Below are 18822 nucleotides of genomic sequence, written 5' to 3'. Positions count from 1 at the left end.
CTGCAAGGGTTAAACATCTGAACACATGAAGTGTGCATGAGAGCTCAGGGCTGCAAGGGTTAAACATCTGATCACATGAAGTGTGTGAGAACTCAGGGCTGCAAGGGTTAAACATCTGATCACATGAAGTGAGTGGAGTGGCTATTCCTAGTTGTCAACTTGACTATATTTGGAATGAACTACAATCCAGATTGGAAGGCTCACCAGTGACCCTTATCTGGAGGCTTGGAGATAGAAGTTTCTGATCTGGAACTTGGTATGGAGAACTTGAGGCAAAGTGGCTATGGATTTCAGAAGATTAAATCTCTGAGTTCAAGTTCATCTGGGATTAAAGGTGTGGTGGAACACACCTTTAATCTGGGCTACACCTTCTGCTGGAGACAATATAAGGACACTGGAAGAAGGAAGTCTCTCTCTTGCTCCCTCGCCTGCTTGCCGTGTGGGACTGAGTAACTGCTAGATCCTTGGACTTCTGTTCACAGCTACTACTGAATCATTGTTGGGAATTGGGCTGCAGACTGTAAGTCATCAATAAATTCCTTTACTATATAGAGACTACCCATAATTTCTGTGACTCTAGAGAACCCTAACTAATACAGTGAGCATAAGAACTCTGGGCCGCAAGGGTTAAACATGTAGCAACATGAAGTGAGCAAGACAACTCAGGCCTGCAAGGCTGCTTTGGCGGGATAATAAATCCGAGCAGCTACCATTAACAGCAATCCAGTAAAACTGAAAATGAGTCTATCCTATGACTCACGCGTGACCACATACAAGGTGCATACAAACACACAGCACACACAGAGGCACATCTTCAAAACTATCTGCTATTAGCAAGATAAGCAAGGCCCCATGTGCATGAGCAGCAGGTGGCTAGCCAGGCAGCCTGACACTACTCTGCAGTAGTATACACACTATACACCCAACTACATGTTACGCCTTGTAGAGAAATCTCAGAAGCAATGGCAGGCGAAACAGCAATGGCAGCTACTTACACTGCCCTCCTACTGATGCAAATTGGTTAATAAAGAGACCAGATTTAGGAGTGGAGGGACATCCTGATGGCTATTATTTTGGTTGTCAACTTCTGGAATTAACTAAAACCTAAGTGGCTGGGCACACCTGTGAGAGATTTTTGCTTAACTGAATCATTTGAAGTGGGAAGACCCAATTCTAGTCTGGATCTTTGAGGTGGGAAGATCCAGCTTTAATCTGGACCACACCCTTTGCTATATAAAGCGCATGGAAGAAAGAACGTCTCCCTTTGCCAACTTGCTTTCACTAGCAAGCCCTTTCCCTCACTGGCATTAGAGTCTACTTTTGTGGGACTCTGGCATGTCCTGAAGACCAGCTGAGACATCCAGCTTCATGGACTGAATAACTACGAGGTTCTTGGACCTTCTGTTCCTAGGTAAACATTGTTGGATTAGCTGACCCACAGCCTGTAAGTCACTTTAATAAATCCTCTTTCTATATATGAAAGAGTCATTCCATAAGTTCTGTTACTCTAAAGAACCCCGACTAATACAGACATTCACTAAATTCAAGACAGGGCCTCTGGGGACCGAAGGAGGGGAATGAACTTAGATTACTAACTGGGGCCCAAGTATTTTATGACTTAAGCACCAGGGGCTGGGAGGATGGCACAGTGGTTGGGACATGTTACTGCTCTTGCAGAGGAGCAGAGCTCAGTTCTCAGCTCCTACACTGGGCGGGCGGCTCACAACTGCTCGTGATTCTAGGCTCCAGGGGATCTAATAGCTTTGGCCTCCACAGGAACCCACACACATACCTGTAGTTAAAAATTACACAAATCACCCAGGACTGGTGGCACAGCCTGTCATCACAAATAATAAGGAATCCAAGGCCATTAGTTCAAGGCCTGTCTGAGCTATAGAGTGAGTTCAAACCAGCCTCAATAACTTAGCAAGACCTTGTCTTTAAAAAAAAAAAAAAAATATATATATATATATATATATAGGCCTGGAAATGTAGCCCAGTGGTATATCACATGCGCAATATCCGAGAGATTCTGGATTCAATATTCAGTACCACAAAGATGAAGCAAATCTTTTTTAAAGAGAATGGAAAAACAAAACAAACCCCTAGGTCTTGACATAAATACAGGAAGCTTTTCCTTACTCAGCCTGAGTGGGAGAGTCACAGGTGTGGATTTTACTCTGCATTCCTTCAACGTTAGAGAAGTACAAGCCATGAGGGAGGGAAAGGGAATTTATGATCCTAAACTAAAGCAGAGGCCAAGAGGGAGTCAAAGTGCAGTGTGGCATTTTAGTGAATGTCCTCTGAGCTCCCTCCACCTCGGAGTGGAGCGCCCTCCAGATAGCTCCTGCTCACTTTATCAAGATCCATCAATGGTACAGAAAAGCCAGACACTACCATGTACAACTTTGAAGGTTCCTGGGTAACAGTACGGCTCATTGTGTTATAAACACATTGTGTTATGAAGGGTCCCTGGAGACAAGCTCCTGTTTACAGTAGGAGGACCGAGCACCTGTGTGTGAGGACACTTGACCCCGCTGTGTACCAACTGCTCAGAAGGCCTTCAACAACGTTTCTAGACACCACGGCCTCACTTTGCGTATTCCTGACGGAATGCTGTGCAGAACAGCCTGATGCACAAACGGTAGAAGTCAAGACGTCCCAGAGTTCAGAGGGGGCTTACCTTCCTCTCAAGCTCCTTAGCAACTGCATCCAGAATCACCTTATGGTGTGCAAACACTAGAAACTTCTCTCGTCCGCTGTCCAGAAGGTCCAGGATATACTCGCTATATTAGCAATGACAGCAAAGCAGATTAAACACCCAACTGCGGTGAGTTCCCACAAAGCGACGCTGTGCACCTACAAGGCGCCTGCCCACTCCCTCTCTCTTCTGAGACGTATCTTTCCCCCTTTACTCACAGCAGGTCATGTGGGCAGAAGGAAAGGGGGTAAACCATCTTCTGACATGTTTAGAAAGAGTTTTCTACTCTAGTCATCTTACCTACACACACTGAATTCTCTGTAAGCAAGAGCTCTGTGTGTCTCTGGTTGCTTTGTGTCTCTGGTATGTTGCTATGTGGGATTCATGTCATGTAGATTACTGAAATCATCAGCTTTCATGTTAGTTGATACTACCAATTTAATCTGGTTTTAGTTCAAACCTAAAAGATGAGGTTAAAACATTCTCTACACAAATCCCTGTAAGCTCAACACTGAGAAATAAGTGATAACTGAGGAAAGACACTTAGCGGTGACTCTCCTCTTCCCCTCTACTGAGACCACAGCTGGAAGAGCCAATGGTTAGATCAGGGCTAATGGAGGTTTTTCCCAGACAAGGGAACGTGGTAGGAGGATCCACTGGCTTGGTCACCCATTAATTTACTTCTCTTTCCACTACGTATGTTTGTTTTTATTATTTATTTATTTTATTTTATTTTATTTTATTTTTATTTACTTTTTTTTTTTTTTTTTTTTGAGACAGGGTTTTCTCTGTGTAGCCCTGGCTGTCCTGGAACTCTGTAGACCAGGCTGGCCTCGAACTCAGAAATCTGCCTGCCTCTGCCTCCCGAGTGCTGGGATTAAAGGGGTGCGCCACCACTGTATGTTTGTTTTTAATGGTTTATTACTTTAATGCATATGAATGTTACCTACATGTGTGTATGTGTACACATGTGTCCAGTGCCCATAAAGGCCAGAAGAGGGTGTCAGATCCCTGGAAGTGGGGTCATAGACAACCGTGAGGAGTCCCATGGGTGCTAGGAACAAATTTGGGTTCTGTACAAACACAGTGAGTGCTCTTAATCACTGTGCCCTCATCTCTCCAGCCGCAACTGTGTTTTTTCCTAACTTCATAGTTTTTATCCACAAACCTTGGGTCTTAAAGGCCGAGGGCCACTGCTGGGAACCTGTTGGGTAAGGAGTCACTCAGTCAGCTCTATCCCCCTTGGATTAGCACACAATCTCAAAGAAGAGTTGATCTGCACAGGTAACTACTGCTCACTTCCTGGGACACCAGAGCCCTCATCCAGGTCACAGTCATCCTTTCAAGGGAAAGGGGCTCGTCTAGGCAGAGCAGATAAGGCTCTCCTTGGGAAGGACAGGGCTCAACAGGTTTCTATGATACAGACAGGGCTATAGTGGACTTTCCTGTAAACATCTAAGAATTATTTCCAAACAAAATTACATCTGACCAAAGTATCGAATTAGACTTCAATTTGTAACCAGTGTATTAACAGGATCTAATTATTCTGAGAGAGGTAAAATTTGCCATGATGTAAGGGGAAGTTTATCGCCACAGCACTAAAAAACCACAGGGTCACAAAATCAACTTGGTCAGCTCATAAAAACCTCTGGCCCCAATTTTCCTACTGACCCTTGTGCCTCTATCCTGCCACAGCTAACCGCCCTGCTCATTTCAAGTTTCTCTTGTCATCCCCAGAATGCCCATGTTTGCCTACGACCATGCAGTTGTCTGCCTCACCGAAGGATGCTCATTAAAAAGAAAACACACAGCAGCAAAAAAAGGGGGAAGAGAAGCAGCAGAGAACAGAGAACCTTGGGCTTTCATGATCCACAATCTAATTTCTCTTCTTCCTTAGATGTGTGTGACTCGGAGGGCTAGAGACTCGCATGAGCCTTAGTATCAATACTTCAAATGGAGCCAATGTAGTGACTCCAGATTTCACAAAGGCTCCAGGTGTGAAATACATTGAGGTAAAATCGTTTAGAAACAATAAAGTCCTATACATTTATGGTGGGATTTGAGAAGGTATTTGTCAGACATGGCCCAGGCTTATGAGGTAGCAAGACAGTTCCGTTTAAGCTTGGGACGCAGCTTCGTGCAGAGTACGTGCTCTGTACAGGGCTCTGGGTTTGAGCTCTGACAACGCAGAAAACAAACCCAAGCCAATCAACACACGAGAATTTGTTAGGGAAATGGATGGCTATGGACCTAATAACTGAAGAGAGGGACCCCACAGACCCTGGAGGGACTGGGCAAAGGACTGTTCCCTTGTCATCTGATACGCAGCAGAATATAAGAAATGCTCAGCAGGGTCAATCAGAGACAGTGGGTTGGCCAGAGGTTGGATCTAGGCTGGGGTGAGTGAAAGGACCACACAAGCTACTTTCTCTCTTTATACCAAGATCTCGGTCTCACGGTCAGTGTGGCACTTCTCACTCACATGAAGCAAACTCTCATTGAGAGTGGACCCTGTGCCCCATTACCTATCATACAACCCGAGGGTCAAGTAATCAAAAAATCAAAGTGCACACAGTCAGGATTGCCTCAAGTTTCAACAGCAGTGAGGTTGTGCACCTGCGTGTATGGAGGCCAGAGGGCAACATCAGGCATCTTCCTTAGTCTTTCTAATGACCTCAGTCAAAAAGTCTCTCGCTGAACCTAGAGACCACTGACCAGGGTCAGCAAGCTGCAGGCATCTGTCCGTCTTTGTCTGCCCACAGCTGGGGTGGCAGATGTGTGCAGGGCCCTGGCTCTCTGTGTAGGAGCTGGGGATGCACACTCAGGTCCTCATGCTTGTGTGGCAAGCATGTCACTCACTGAGCCATCTCCGTCTGCCATCCCATAACCACTGCTTTCAAACATGCGCTGTAGCAAAAGGTGAACCTCGGTGACTACTTACACAACACATGGGATTTTAGCTTCTGCTGTTCTGTTGAAGAAGACAAGGAGAGCTTCTTTCTGTTGCTGTTTCTATGGAGAGAGGATGAGAGTTTAACCACCCACTCTCAGTGCTCCGGAATGAGCTGTCCCAAATGAAGACACCGCGGACTTTCTTAGCAACTACGCTAGTCCAGTACATTTCAAAACATCACTCATGTAATAGTTTACAATTCTTGTTTTAACAATTACAATTCTTGTTTTAAATACATGTATTAAGCTGGAGAGATGGCTCAATAGGTAAGACACTGGCTTCTCCTCTATAAGACTGGGGTTTAATTCCCAACACCCAAGAGACTGTATCTCCAGTCTCAGGATATCTGACACCCTTTTCTAGCCTCCACAAGGGATCAGGCTCCCAGGGAGAACGCAGGTATACATGCAGACAAATTGCCCATACATATAAAATAAAATAAAACAACGAGGAGTGGCAAGGATGGAGCACTGGCTCAGCAGTTCAGAGCATTTGTTGCTCATGCAGAGGACCCCACTTTGATTCCCAGCATCCACATCATGGGTCAGAGCCATCCATAACTCAAGTTATAGTGATTCCAATATTCTCTTCTCATCTCTTTGGGTATCAAGTATGCACACGGTGCACAGATACACATATACACAAAACTCTCAGGCATAAAAAATACGAGTAAATCTAATAAACTTTAAAAACTCATTTGCCTATTACATATATATTTATATCTAGTTATATTTTTGTACATTTTATTTATACAATATATTTTACACAGAAAGCTACATATAGGCATATACAATATATTTTATATAGAATGCCCATGTATAGGGGTGTCCTTTGACTTGCACTTGTGTGCTGTAGCATGTATATTGCCCCCAATATACATGCATGTTAATATCTTAATATACAAATGTTACCTACAAAAATATATGAAATCAAAGATAGTTACTTTAATAGAAGGGCAAAAAAATAACAACAGTCGGTGCAGTTTTCTAAGCAATGTGTGTGTAGTAACTCGGAAGTGAGGATGGCTATGCGGAAGGTCTCACTGCACGGATGAGGAGGGCAACATGAAGCACTGCGGTGGCTTAGTTGTTGCACTTCTACTGAATAGCAGAAACAGAAACAGCATTTCTCAGGAGCTCAGATATCAGGGCTTAGAACCTGAGGGTGGGATTTAGTCGGCAACGCACACAGATGAAGCACCACGCCCAGAAGCCACAGTGTTCATTAAGTGCCACGTGTACATGTGCTTCCCTTTCCTCTACACGGCGCACGTCTATTGTGTTACTGACACTACTGTATTTTCTCTTTTCTCCTTTTGCAAAGCTGGGACCTGTCCATGCTAAGCAAATACTCCAGCCCTGACCTACATCCTCAGCCACAGTATGTTTTAATGTAGGAGAAATCAATCGTTTTATCTTTAAAAAGAAAACCAAGTAGAAATCCTAGCATCCGTAATGGTCTCACCTGGCTTCCAGCTATGGGCAAGGGATTTTGAAACATCTTGCATTCTTTGATCCTGAGTCCTAGACTCTTATTAAAATAGATACACTGGGTTTTCCAGATTTCTATTCTACGTTGGACATTTGAATGGATCGCCAAGTGACAAGGGAGAAGGGATGCTGTCCCTGGGACTCTGCACAGACCTGTTTCATCTTCTTGCTTCTTTTGCTGACCAGAAAGCAGCTTCGCACAAAGGACCATTATAACCAGCTCTCCTCAAGGGAACCAGCTTTTAATAAATGGCCGCTCTGCCTTTGCTTGTATATACAAAGGTTATAATAACGTCGTCTTCCCTCTACCTTCACTAGTGTATACATACAAAGGTTATAATAACATCGTCTTCCAGATGGGAAGGTGTGTAAAAGCCAAGAGCCAGCCCTGACAGACAGGCCATTAGGGCCTGATGGGGCTACCGTGACAGTAGCCTGAGAGGGAACTGGGGCTGAAAGGAACAATAACAGAGGGCTTCCCACAGAGCCACAGCCTCCGTATCTGACTAACCGTGCAAACACCGTTACCTCACGGACTAAGGGCTTTTGCAACTGGTGGGGTTTTGCCTGTGGTCACCCAGTCCACGGCTGCGTCCCCTTTCTGGATGAAGTTAAACACTGGATTTCCATGCGGACTTCAGGGGATGGACAGCAGATGGACTGAGAAGGGCTCTGGCTCTAGCTGGATGCTCCAAGAACTTTACCACAGCGCAGACTTTACTTTCATCATTTCTAGAAGGGAGCGAGAACTCCACCGTATATGAGGAAAGGGTGACTGTCACCAGCAGGCAGAACCGGAGGCAATGGGCACTAACCTTCTGCATCTTCAGCCTCCTGTCCTACGTGTGGAAGTACTACACTATGCCCTCGAAGGGAAGGTGTTTGTATGGCTGCTTAATGAAACGCCCACCATGTCTAACCATCACACCTTACCTGAAAGTCCACCAATAAAATATTAGCTCAGTATGAAGTCAAACTCTTAGGCTTCATGTGAAATAGCACGTGAGGCTATGCACCACACTTAAAGAGCTATGCACACCGGTGCAGGGTTAAAGGCTGCTCACACAACTTGTTGTCCTAACTACAGTCCTCAGAGCTTCCTTCCATTCTTTTTCTTCTTGGCTGCCTTGCCCAGCAATGTGAGTTTCTTCCTCAATTCAGTTGCTAATATTCATTCATATTCTCTCTCTCTCTCCGCCCCCCTCTTTCTCTCTCTTCCCTCCCTCCCTCCCTCCCTCCCNCCTCCCTCCCTCCCTCCCTCCCTCCCTTTGTGTAGCCCCAGGTGTCTTGGACCTGGATGGCCTTGAACTTACGGAGATTTGCCTGCTGAGTGCTAGGATTAAAGTCATGCACCACCATCATGCTGTCATCATCCCCCCCTCCCCCCATCACCCCTTCTCTCTCCCATTCTTTCTACTTTTCTTGGTTTCTATACCACATGCTCTCAAGCTACTTCCAAAGGCAGTCCAGGTACAAGAAAGAAACACTAATGACCTTACTCAATCACACATACAACAAACCACCATTCTAGCAAAAACAAAATAAAACTGTACCATTGGATCTAAAAACATGCATGCCTGAATTCTCCTGGTTCACAGTAATAGTTGCTACCCATGTTCTCTGGTCAGGCGTTAAGGAACTTCTTTAATCCTAGCACCTAGGAGCTGGAAGCAGGTGAGCCCTGTGAGTTCCAGGCCAGCCAGGTCTACATAGTGAGAGTCTGTCTAAAAGCGAGCTCTGGGCTGGGATGAGCTCAGTAGTAAAGCACACATTCAGTATGAGCAAGGCTCTTCTCGGCACTTAGGGCAGCCTGGCGCTGAGTAAGAGGATGGCATAGAGCAGCCAGCAGAGCATCGTGTATGCAGCTCTAAGGTAAAGGCAGGAGAGCCACATCTAAGCTCAGCTCTGTGAGCCTTTCACTCTCTGAATACCAATCCCAGCTTCCAACAACCCGAGATACATGGCACGGGCCGACACCAGCACTCTCACATGCTCCCTACACACACAAGAGAGGTCAGGTGAGGAGTGACATGGTTGGCTCCTCTTGCTCAAGGAGGCAGAAGAGGTAACAGAAAGCCAGGTTCAGAGAACTCCACATGGCACGCCCAGAGCAGCTTTCACTCTCTGGATAGGACACTGTGGATGTGCCACTCACAGTCCATACTCACAGTTTTGTCCTTGGTCATTTCTTTGGCTGCTGCATCCAGGGCTGCCTTGGCCCTGGAGCTGATCCGACCAGGGTTGACCACCACCATCTTGCGCTGCTTGGCCGGGAGCTGGGAGAGCACGTCGGATTTGAGGCGCCGCAGCATGATTGCCTCCTCCAGCAGCAGCTTCAGCTCGCCCAGGTTGGAGGAGCCCGAGTAGTCCCAGCCCCAAGGGAGCTGAAGGGAAAGAGGGGGCGCCTGTTAGCCTAGGGGCTCCAGACTGTACTCTGTCCTCCTATCACCCCACCGTGACTGTGACCGGAGAGCTCCAAGAGGATTTACAAAACTGAATGAAGCCCAGTCGAGACAGTTGAGGGCAGAAGGGATGTGGGAAAGCCAGGGAGAAGATAAACCAAAAACTCCTGTCACAGCAGCCCACAATTTGACATTTCCAGTGGGAAGGAGACTAAGCAGGGCTTGAGGATGGTGCCTTAGTGTCAGAGCCTGGGGACAGAGGCTGGGACAATCAGAGTCAGAACCGTGAGCTCCACGGTTGGTCCAGCTCATCTACAGACTCAGTTAGGTGAAGGAGGAATCCTCTTCAGAAAGCAAATCATTTGCCAACAGGACTGAGGTAAGCATCACTCAGAGATGAATAAACAATCTACTTCGGAAACAATCACGGGGAGAGCGAGCTGCTGACTGTGTTAATGAAACATATGGCTTTTAAAAACATTCAACAACCGAGGAGCCACTTCAACAACTGCCTAACAAAACAGTCTGCCATTAACCCTGCAAAGCACTGTGATTTACATTTATGTACTTTGTGAGTAAATGGAAATGTTTTTTAATATCTGAAGGTTTTCTATTTTAAAAGTGGTTTTAAAATATGGAAGGCAATCGTGAATTCACATAGCAGGGATTCTCGCTCATAGATTGCCATTTCTCTGAACTATCAGTGTCTCTGATGCAAATAGGGACTCGGTATATTTGCTATTTGACCATAAAACAAATTACTAAGGTCTGAATGGGCGAATGTTACAAACAGTGACAATCACCGCGGAGCATTTCTGCTTGCAGTACTCTCTGCCATCCTTGGAGAACTGGAGCTGTGCAGACAGCAGGTTTGCAGTCATATTCAGAGGGGTGGTTTGTGGGTCAGGGGCAACTACTCCTGGGGGTCAGTACCTATGAGCACAAGCTCTCAAGAGAAACCTGCCCAAGGCAGCTTGCAATCTGGCTCCACTCTATGTGCTCCAAGGTTCTCTGCGGTCTTTTGTAGAGAGGACTTCCTCCCAGGCCAGAAACATCCATTATTTCATCTGCTTTCTTGGCTCTGCCTGGGCTCTTCCCTCTAGCCTGCCTCAGCACCTTTCCTAGGACTGCTTCTGGCTTGGATTTTCCTTCTGCAGCCCCGGCTCTGAGCCTTGCAGAGGAGCTGTGAGCTGGACCCAGATGGCACCACTCAGAGCCCTTCGTATCTGTGGAGTAACTGCTGGGGCCTTTCCTAGAAAATACTACCTGGGTTTCTGGCCCATTTCTTGGTTCATACCAAGAAGCAGAAAGGAAAGTGGCAACATGAGGGTAAAGGGGCGGGGCATGGAGACAAGAGGATGAATACCCGTTTGGCATCACAGTAGCGGAGTCCAAAGGCATGAAACTGAGGGAAGAAGGTTGGCTTGACAGCAATGATCTGCGTGTAGAGCTCTGCGGGCCGCGACATGGCGGGTGTGCCGGACAGTAGGATCACCCTCTTGGCAACCTAAAAACAAAACAGCCAAAGATGTTCTCAACAGAGTCGGGAAGAAGGGACTGCTATTCCTATGAGGGGTTCCCTAATGCAGAATATCAATAATGCCACGACAAGGCAGGAGCTGGGTGTCCCCACCCCCCACCCCAGGAACAGCAAACTCCCCAAGGCTGCACAGCTCCATCTTCCACTTCCTGGGCTCTCTCACCGCTGGCTGGCTGGCTGTTCTTGACTTTACATATTTATTTTTCTGAGTGCGCGCACAAGAACATGTCAGTAGAGGTCCGAAGGTAACTGGAGTTACAGAGAATTGTGAGCTGACAATCTGGGTGCTGGGAAACAAATTCACTTCTTTGGGAACAGCAGCAAGCAGTCCTCTCCACTGTTCCATCGATCCAGCCCAATCTCAATTTTGAACATGTCAGATCGTTCCTTTACCAAAGACGGCGAAGACAAGCCTCACTCCAGAACTGTATGGTCTCTAAATCAACGTACTCTAGCCAAAAAAGACCACATGCCTCGCAAAAACTAAATGGTCTGCTGATGCAAGCAGTTAGGTGTCAGCCGCCATCCATAGTCCACTTGGCCGCTGTCACAGCACTCCTTCCTCCTGAGCCTCCTGAACTAGCTCTTGCTAGTTCCTTGAGATTGTGAAGGCTGCCCCTGGTGGTCATACGACTACATCTGGAACTAACTAAAACCCAAATAGGCACACCTATGAGGGATTTTTTTCCCTTCTTCTTAAATAAATAATTTGAAGTGGGAAAACCCATTTTTAATCCAGATCTTTGAGCTCTATTAATCTGGGTCATACTTTCTGCTGGTAGCCTACAGAAAGAACAGGGAAGAAGGAAGATTCCTCCCTCTCTGCCTACTTGCCCTCACCCTCTCGAGCAAGTCCATTCCTTTGGTGGCATTATAGCCTACTTTTTCAGGATTCTGGGGTATACTGAACAACAGCTGAGACATCCAGCCTCAAGGACTGAACTGAATTCTTAGACCTTCCATTGGTAGACAGCCACCACTGGGATAAGTGGACCACAGCTTGTAAGCCACTCTAATAAATCCCATACAGACACACACACACACACACACACACACACACCCCTTCACTCTAAAGCTCTGCTCCCCTAGAGAACCCTGGCTAATACAGAGATGAAGGTGGGGGCTGTGTTCCTACTTCCTGGCTGTAGCACTTTGCATCTGGCACAAAGTAGGTAATCAATCAATGCACACTACATGCTGAGAAAAATTCAGAGGAAAGCTAGTTACTGTTGCAAGGCACATGAAGTAAACACAAGGGATCCAGCTTTGGAGCAAAGAAGAGAGATCAATAGGCCTGAATTTGCTGCAGAAAAGATTTCTGAAATTCAAGTTAGATTTACCATAAAGACCCCGTTAGTACCAAGAGGAAATGACAGAGACAGTCTGTGTAGAAGCTTCTATCTAGTGTTTTAATTCTGTTTGTGTATTATATGTACATGTTCATGTGTATACAGGCGTGCACAGGTGTGATATGTGCATGGGGGTCGAGGTCCATGCCATGTGTCTTTGTCGATCACTGTACCTTATTTTTGGAGACAGGGTCGTTTATCCATCTGGCTAAGCTGGCTGGCCAATGAGCTCTAGGGACCTGCCTGACTCTGCTCAAACCCAGTGCCATACTCAAGTTTCCATGCTGGGGCAGCAGGCATTAGACTCACTGGTTATTTTTTTATTTTTATTTATTTATTTTTTTAAGGAAAAAAAGTCTTTACTAACTTCACTGTACTAAGAATGTTCATTGATGGGACCCAGCTCCACTGACCAGGCTCAGCCTGGGTCTGCAGCAGGCTGCTCAGCGTGGGCAGGAGGGAGATGAACAGCTGGCTGAACCAACAGGGACTCCCAGTTCTCCTCTTCCCCACCGACTCGGGTCTGACTGAGACGGTCACACCCAGATCATACTCCTCTCAGAGAGATGGGAAAGAGTGAGATCAAGAAGAGACTGTAGCATCAAGTCGCTGCGACCGTGAGGCAAAATTCACACAGCTTTGGAAGAGACCCCACTGTGGAACTCAGCTGCGTGGAAACCGCTTGTTAACCACCGAAACCCTGAGTTCACGACAGTAATACAGGGCAACCACATGAACTGAATGTCCACAGGGAAGAAAGAGGGCCTTAAAATGGATGTGCTGAGTCATAAAAATAATAAATAAATAAAGGTGTAACCATGGGAGGAAAGAGGATTCCTCCTAAATATGGAAACATATAATTCTCAAAATGCACTCTGCCCTCTCAGCCGCTGCCCACACCTAATCCCATTCTGACGGCAAAGCCCGGAATTTCTCCAGCTTTGATTTTCCATAGTTCGTTTCTGAGGCCTACAATTTCCTGCTCAGTTTAACGCAGGCTCATTGATATAACAATGGGCATCCTGAATGATGTCTATAGCATCTCTGTTTGTGGCTTTGACACATCAGGAAAGTAGCAGCAGACAAAAAATAAAAAGTGGAAACGAAAAGTTTCACAGGAGAAATCTGCACATCTTGAACCCTCTCCCTGGGCGGCTGCTGTGCCTGCCTGGGATGGAGCCTGGGAAGAAACCGGAAGAGCATCTCATCTGTCCCAGGATGATGTAAGCAGCGCTGTGCTCAGACACACTGCTGTGGTCAATCATCTCTAAGGCCTTTGTCTGTGCCCGCCTGAAAACAGTTGCTACGCTTGGTCTATCTCTGAGGAAGACACCTAGGAAAATAAAGATGTGTAAAATGACATAAATGGATGCTACATTAAACATTGTGTAGCCGACTCCCCCGGCTAAGGAGACAACAGCTCCTGAGAAAAGCAGAGTGGGGTGGCACTAAGGAACTCCTGTGTGCTGCTGGGAAGGTAATGCGGTTCACAGGCAGACACTGGGCGGGGGGGGGGGGGGGGGGGGGGGGCAGCTGGCCTTCTAAGTCTCCTCAGAGTGCAGGCTCGGAAGCTCTGCAGAGCCTCAGAGACAAGGCAAGCTAGCACATGGAATGGAGAATGCTATGCAGTTAGCCAAAGCAGAGAAGCTACACACAGATGGTAAAGTGTGAGCCCAGGCATGCTCAGAGCAAAGAGCTGGGGTTGTTTCAAGTCCACCACCCAACGAACAGCGAGAAGCTACCACTTTCCATTCGTGCCCCCTGCCATAGCTGAGCATAACTAGCTTTGCTGAGCTACTCTGACTGGCTATAACATTTCCCCAAGGAAATAAAATCATGTTCCCCAAAGCTGAGGTAGCCCCCGCCCTTTGGCTTTTCCAGGTAGGGGTTCTCTGTGTAGCCCTGTAGACCAGGCTGACCTCAGACTCAGAGATCTGCCTGCCTCTGCATCCCTTTAATCCTGGGATTAAAGACGTGCATCATCACGATTACTGAGTTCCATTTTTATAGCCAGTGTTTCTCTAGCACTTGAAATAACGTTATGATGAGGTTGCTCAGAAGCAGGTGGCAGCAGAGAGAGGTCAAGTCTGCCTAAGTCCCAACTCTCCTGACCCCAATACCGAGGACACTGTGAGCTAGAGTTTTAACTGGTTTACAAGTCACTCTAGAACCTTCACAAGTAACGTTTGCAGCCAATAATCTTAAATAATGGCAACCCTCGTTAGGAGTCAAATGACCAAAAATTCCCACATCAAAACCAAAAGCAGGCTTGCAGCCAGGAGGAAGTGAGAATGATTCCCAGTGGGTGAATGGAAGACCTGAAAAACCTAGAGGTGTTCCTGCCATATTCCAGAGATGCTACAGGGTACCAGTCTTACCGCCTGGATCTAAGTGCAGTGATCTTGTATTTCATTTTGTTTTCTCTGTGCCTGCTTGTACATCTGCACCACAAGCCTGCCCGAGGCCAGGACTGGATCTCCTAGACCTGGAGTTATTTTACGGAAAGTCTGAAGCCACAATGTGGATGCTGGAAACAACCTCTGCAAGAGTAACCAGTGCTCTTAACTGCTGAGCCATCGCTCCTGGCCAACATGGTGCTTCTACATTAAATCAGTACCACTGCTCTTGGTTATGACAACTCGGATGCCACACTTCATCAAGATCAGTCAGAGTGCAGACTGTAACTACAGGTCTAAGGATTAACCTTACCAAGACCCTATAATGAGAATACAATGCAGAATACAATCATGGATTATTAAAGTTATGCTATTCTGAGTTTTAAGGTTTCTGTATAGGTATTATTATAAGATGGCATACATAATAAAATTAAGTATTTCGGGGGATTTTTTTCTTGGAAGAATAATCCATTTCCCCCCAAATATTAGACTCCAATAATTTCCCTTTGAATCCTCATTCTGTAATGAACTTGAGGAAACCAGGATGGCTTGATACAGGGACCTCTTTTTGTAGCTTTGTCATTCCCCGGGGTTATGAAATCTACCACTGGACACCCTTCTCCCCTGTGGCCTGAGAAAGGCAGAGAAGGCCCTGTCTCAGAAACAGAGGTGCTGCTTTTCTCACCCTGTACCCCTTCTGTGTCCCTGGAAAAGACAGTCACTGCAGTGTTGTACGTAAAAGCTTCTGTTTGGGTCCAAATCCAAACAGAACAGAGGATACCCATTTTGACAGACTTACATAACAGTATGCTATGTGTAAGAGTTGGGTGGCCATTTGGAATGCTTGGGATGGTTTTCAGGATGCACAATCTGGGGAGATTCATAGGTATAAAGCAGGGTTGTTATAAAACTAGGTGTGGGAGACAATGAAGTCCAGGGTAAGTGTGCTTTGTAGGCATAAGTGTGGCCATGTCAAGGATCACAGTGCCACACACACCAACGGCAAAGCCTTCCTTGGTGTACGCTGTCCCCTTGTCTCTGTACTAACGTTAAGAATACTGGCCTTTAGCTAAAACCAGTGTAGCAGAAACTATTAATCATTGCTGCTTCCTCCAGATGACTGCAGTCTGAGAATGCTCCCCTACAGAGACTTCCTACCGAGAGGAGCTAGCCACCCTCCTCCTACAGTTGCATACAAGTACACCTGCTTCCTCATTCAGTGGCGTGTAATAAATGCGTTGAGTTTGTGGGCTGCTAGTGCACACCCACCCAATCACGGCTTTTCAGTAGGAATGTCAGCTTGCCTTTTTTCTCAACGGGGTAGGTCAACTCCAAAGCTGGACAGGTCGGAGCAGCCAGATACGGTGGCGCCCACCTGTGATCTCACGAGGCAGAGGCAAAAAGATGAGGAGTTCAAGACCAGCCTGGGCTACACAATGCCCTGTCTCAAAGAGGAGGAAGGAGGAAACAATGACAAAGCAGGAGCTGTAGATTCCTCTGCAGAGAAGAAAACACACACTTAGAATTAGGCATTCTTATGGAAGTAAAGCATGAATTGGACGGACGTAGGGACAGGAAAGATGGAAGATCCAAAGATGTGTGTATTTCAGCACGTGAAAGGTGCAGGCCGGGGGAGCTAGAAGACAAGGCCATTCCCAGCGACATACAGAGCTGCAGGTCAGCCTGTGATTCTGCTTCAATCAGTCAATCAAATAAACCACCCCAAACCCCCTAATTCTCTAGATTTGATTTTACTCCACTATCTGTTCGTATGCTGAAATCTAATCACCTCTTGAGGCATTTGCTGAAAATATCTTGCTATATTATGAAAATAAAGGTTTTGCTTGTTGGTCGGTCGGTCGGTCTGTCTGCCTGTCTGTCTGGTATTGAGGACTGAACCCAGGCCAAGAATATATTCCCAAGACCCTGTATACACTGAAGGAAAAATCGAGGGCAATTATTTTATTTCAAAAGCATCTAGATTCAGTTCATAGGGTATTTGAGATCAGTGCTTTTTTAAAGAGGGTTAAGGGGCTAGGATTCGGGTAAAGAGTGGCATGTTCCCTATAGGATGTGACAGGGAGTAACAACTGGAGACCAGCTGAGTTGTCACAATCAAGAGGTCTACAGCGTGGTGGTAGAGGCAAAGAACACTGCTAAAAATCCCACCATGTACACCTCAGCCCCACAGCATGGGTTAGCAGGGCTGGATTTGAAAATACAGCAGAGAAGAGAAAGGAGCTAACAGCCCAGCACAGGGGAAGTCCTCACTCCCCCCCTCCCACCCCCACCCCCCCCCCGCGCCCCCTCCACTCAGCCCTACTCTGCAAATGCAAAGGACCACATAGCAGCTAGCAGTTTAATCGTCTTTTTTTTTTTTTTTTAATTGTCAGGTGTGCATTGTGGTGGTGCACACCTTTTTGTTTTTAAATTAGGTATTTTCTTGATTTACATTTCCAATGCTATCCCAAAAGTCCCCCATACCCTCCCCCCCTCAACTACCCTACTCACCCACTCCCACTTCTTGGCCCTGGTGTTCCCCTGTACTGAGGTATATAAAGTTTGCAAGACCAAGGGGCCTCTCTTCCCAATGATGGCCTAATTGGCCATCTTCTGATACATATGCAGCTAGAGACACGAGCTCCGGAGGGTACTGGTTAGTTCATATTGTTGTTCCACCTATAGGGTTGCAGATCCCTTTAGCTCCTTGTGTGCTTTCCCTAGCTCCTCCATTGGGGGCCCTGTGATCCATCCAATAGCTGACTGTGAGCATCCACTTCTGTGTTTGCCAGGCACTGGCATAGCCTCACAAGAGACAGCTATATCAGGGTCCTTTCAGCAAAATCTTGCTAGTGTATGCAATGGTGTCAGCGTTTGGAGGCTGATTATGGGATGGATCCCCGGGTGTGGCAGTCTCTAGATGGTCCATCCTTTCGTCTCAGCTCCAAATGAATAGTCATTTTAAAACTTCACTTTGAAATAAACCCAGGATATTGAAGATGTGCATGCTGTTTCTACAAGTCTGGCCATAGACACTCGTTTCAGACCCCACTATGAGGCGCCATGCGCCCACCCAGGCAACAACTCAACACCAAAGCGGTTGCTAACATGATGTCATCTCAGAACTCAAATACAGAATTATTCTACTGTGCAATTTCTTTTGTCAACAATCAGAGGGAGAGATTTAATTTTACTGACTCTGTAATATTGGACAATGGTACCAAGATGTATTAATATTTTTCTAAGGAGAGCATATTAAAGTTTTCCCCTAAACAGGTCACCACCCTGGGGCGATATTTCATTTAGGTGTGTTCAGAAGTGGATACTGACATATAGAAGTTTATAATGGAGTCAAGCTTAGGTTAAAGACTTACATTTTTGATCTGGAGCATATGACATAACCTTGACTTATTGTTATTTTTAAAAATTGGAGCTGAAACTACTTTTTAGACAGCTTTGTGGAGAGGTAGGAAACAGACAGTGAGCTTGGCCAGCATTCAGTGTGTTTGCTTTCCTTACTTAACATAAAAACAAAAGCTTGTTCTGAGCAGTAACTGCTGTCGTTTTATTGTTTGTTTGTTTACGGATTTAAGACAGGGTCTCTATGTCACCCTGGGTGTCCTGGGACTATGTGGGTCTGCCTGGCATTTGCCTCCTAAGTGCTGATAGTGAAGGCATGCACCACCACGCCCCACTAAATGCTGTGGTTTTCAACGCTCACATACTACACAGGCTGATTAACTGAGTGCCAGTTTGCTCAGTCCATGCCAAGCAGCAGTTCCCCCAAAGTCATCTGTGAGCGGCTTCTCCCCTGCCCACCAGGAAGCGTTATGTTGGTACTTCCCTACTTCCTAACCTTGGGGGTATAAATGGCATTTTGGGGGCTTATCTCTGAGGAGTGAGGTACAGAACCCAGGACAAAGACAAGGACAGAACTACATCAGAGTGTGTATTGAGAAAGACTTGAGCCTGCTCTCAGGCCCACTGCTTC

At 46.4% G+C, this 18822-nt stretch overlaps 1 protein-coding gene across 2 annotated transcripts in view; it reads right to left on the bottom strand.

Moving 5' to 3' along the window:
• Smarcal1 (SWI/SNF related, matrix associated, actin dependent regulator of chromatin, subfamily a like 1) overlaps positions 1–18822 on the bottom strand; it is a 51598-nt gene that overhangs the window by 13787 nt on the left and 18989 nt on the right. For both annotated transcript variants that reach the window (XM_021170518.2, XM_021170525.2), the window contains exons 10-13: positions 10913–11053; positions 9313–9528; positions 5643–5713; positions 2684–2786 (exon numbers count right to left, since the gene is read on the bottom strand). In XM_021170518.2, the coding sequence (XP_021026177.1) occupies positions 2684–2786; positions 5643–5713; positions 9313–9528; positions 10913–11053 (531 nt within the window). The remainder of the gene's footprint in view (positions 1–2683; positions 2787–5642; positions 5714–9312; positions 9529–10912; positions 11054–18822) is intronic.

The sequence above is a fragment of the Mus caroli genome, chromosome 1 (assembly GCF_900094665.2).
Source record: "Mus caroli chromosome 1, CAROLI_EIJ_v1.1, whole genome shotgun sequence".
In the NCBI taxonomy this organism is placed as follows: Eukaryota; Metazoa; Chordata; class Mammalia; order Rodentia; family Muridae; genus Mus; species Mus caroli.
Note: the sequence above shows the minus strand (reverse complement) of the source record. Positions and strands in the feature narration are given on the sequence as shown.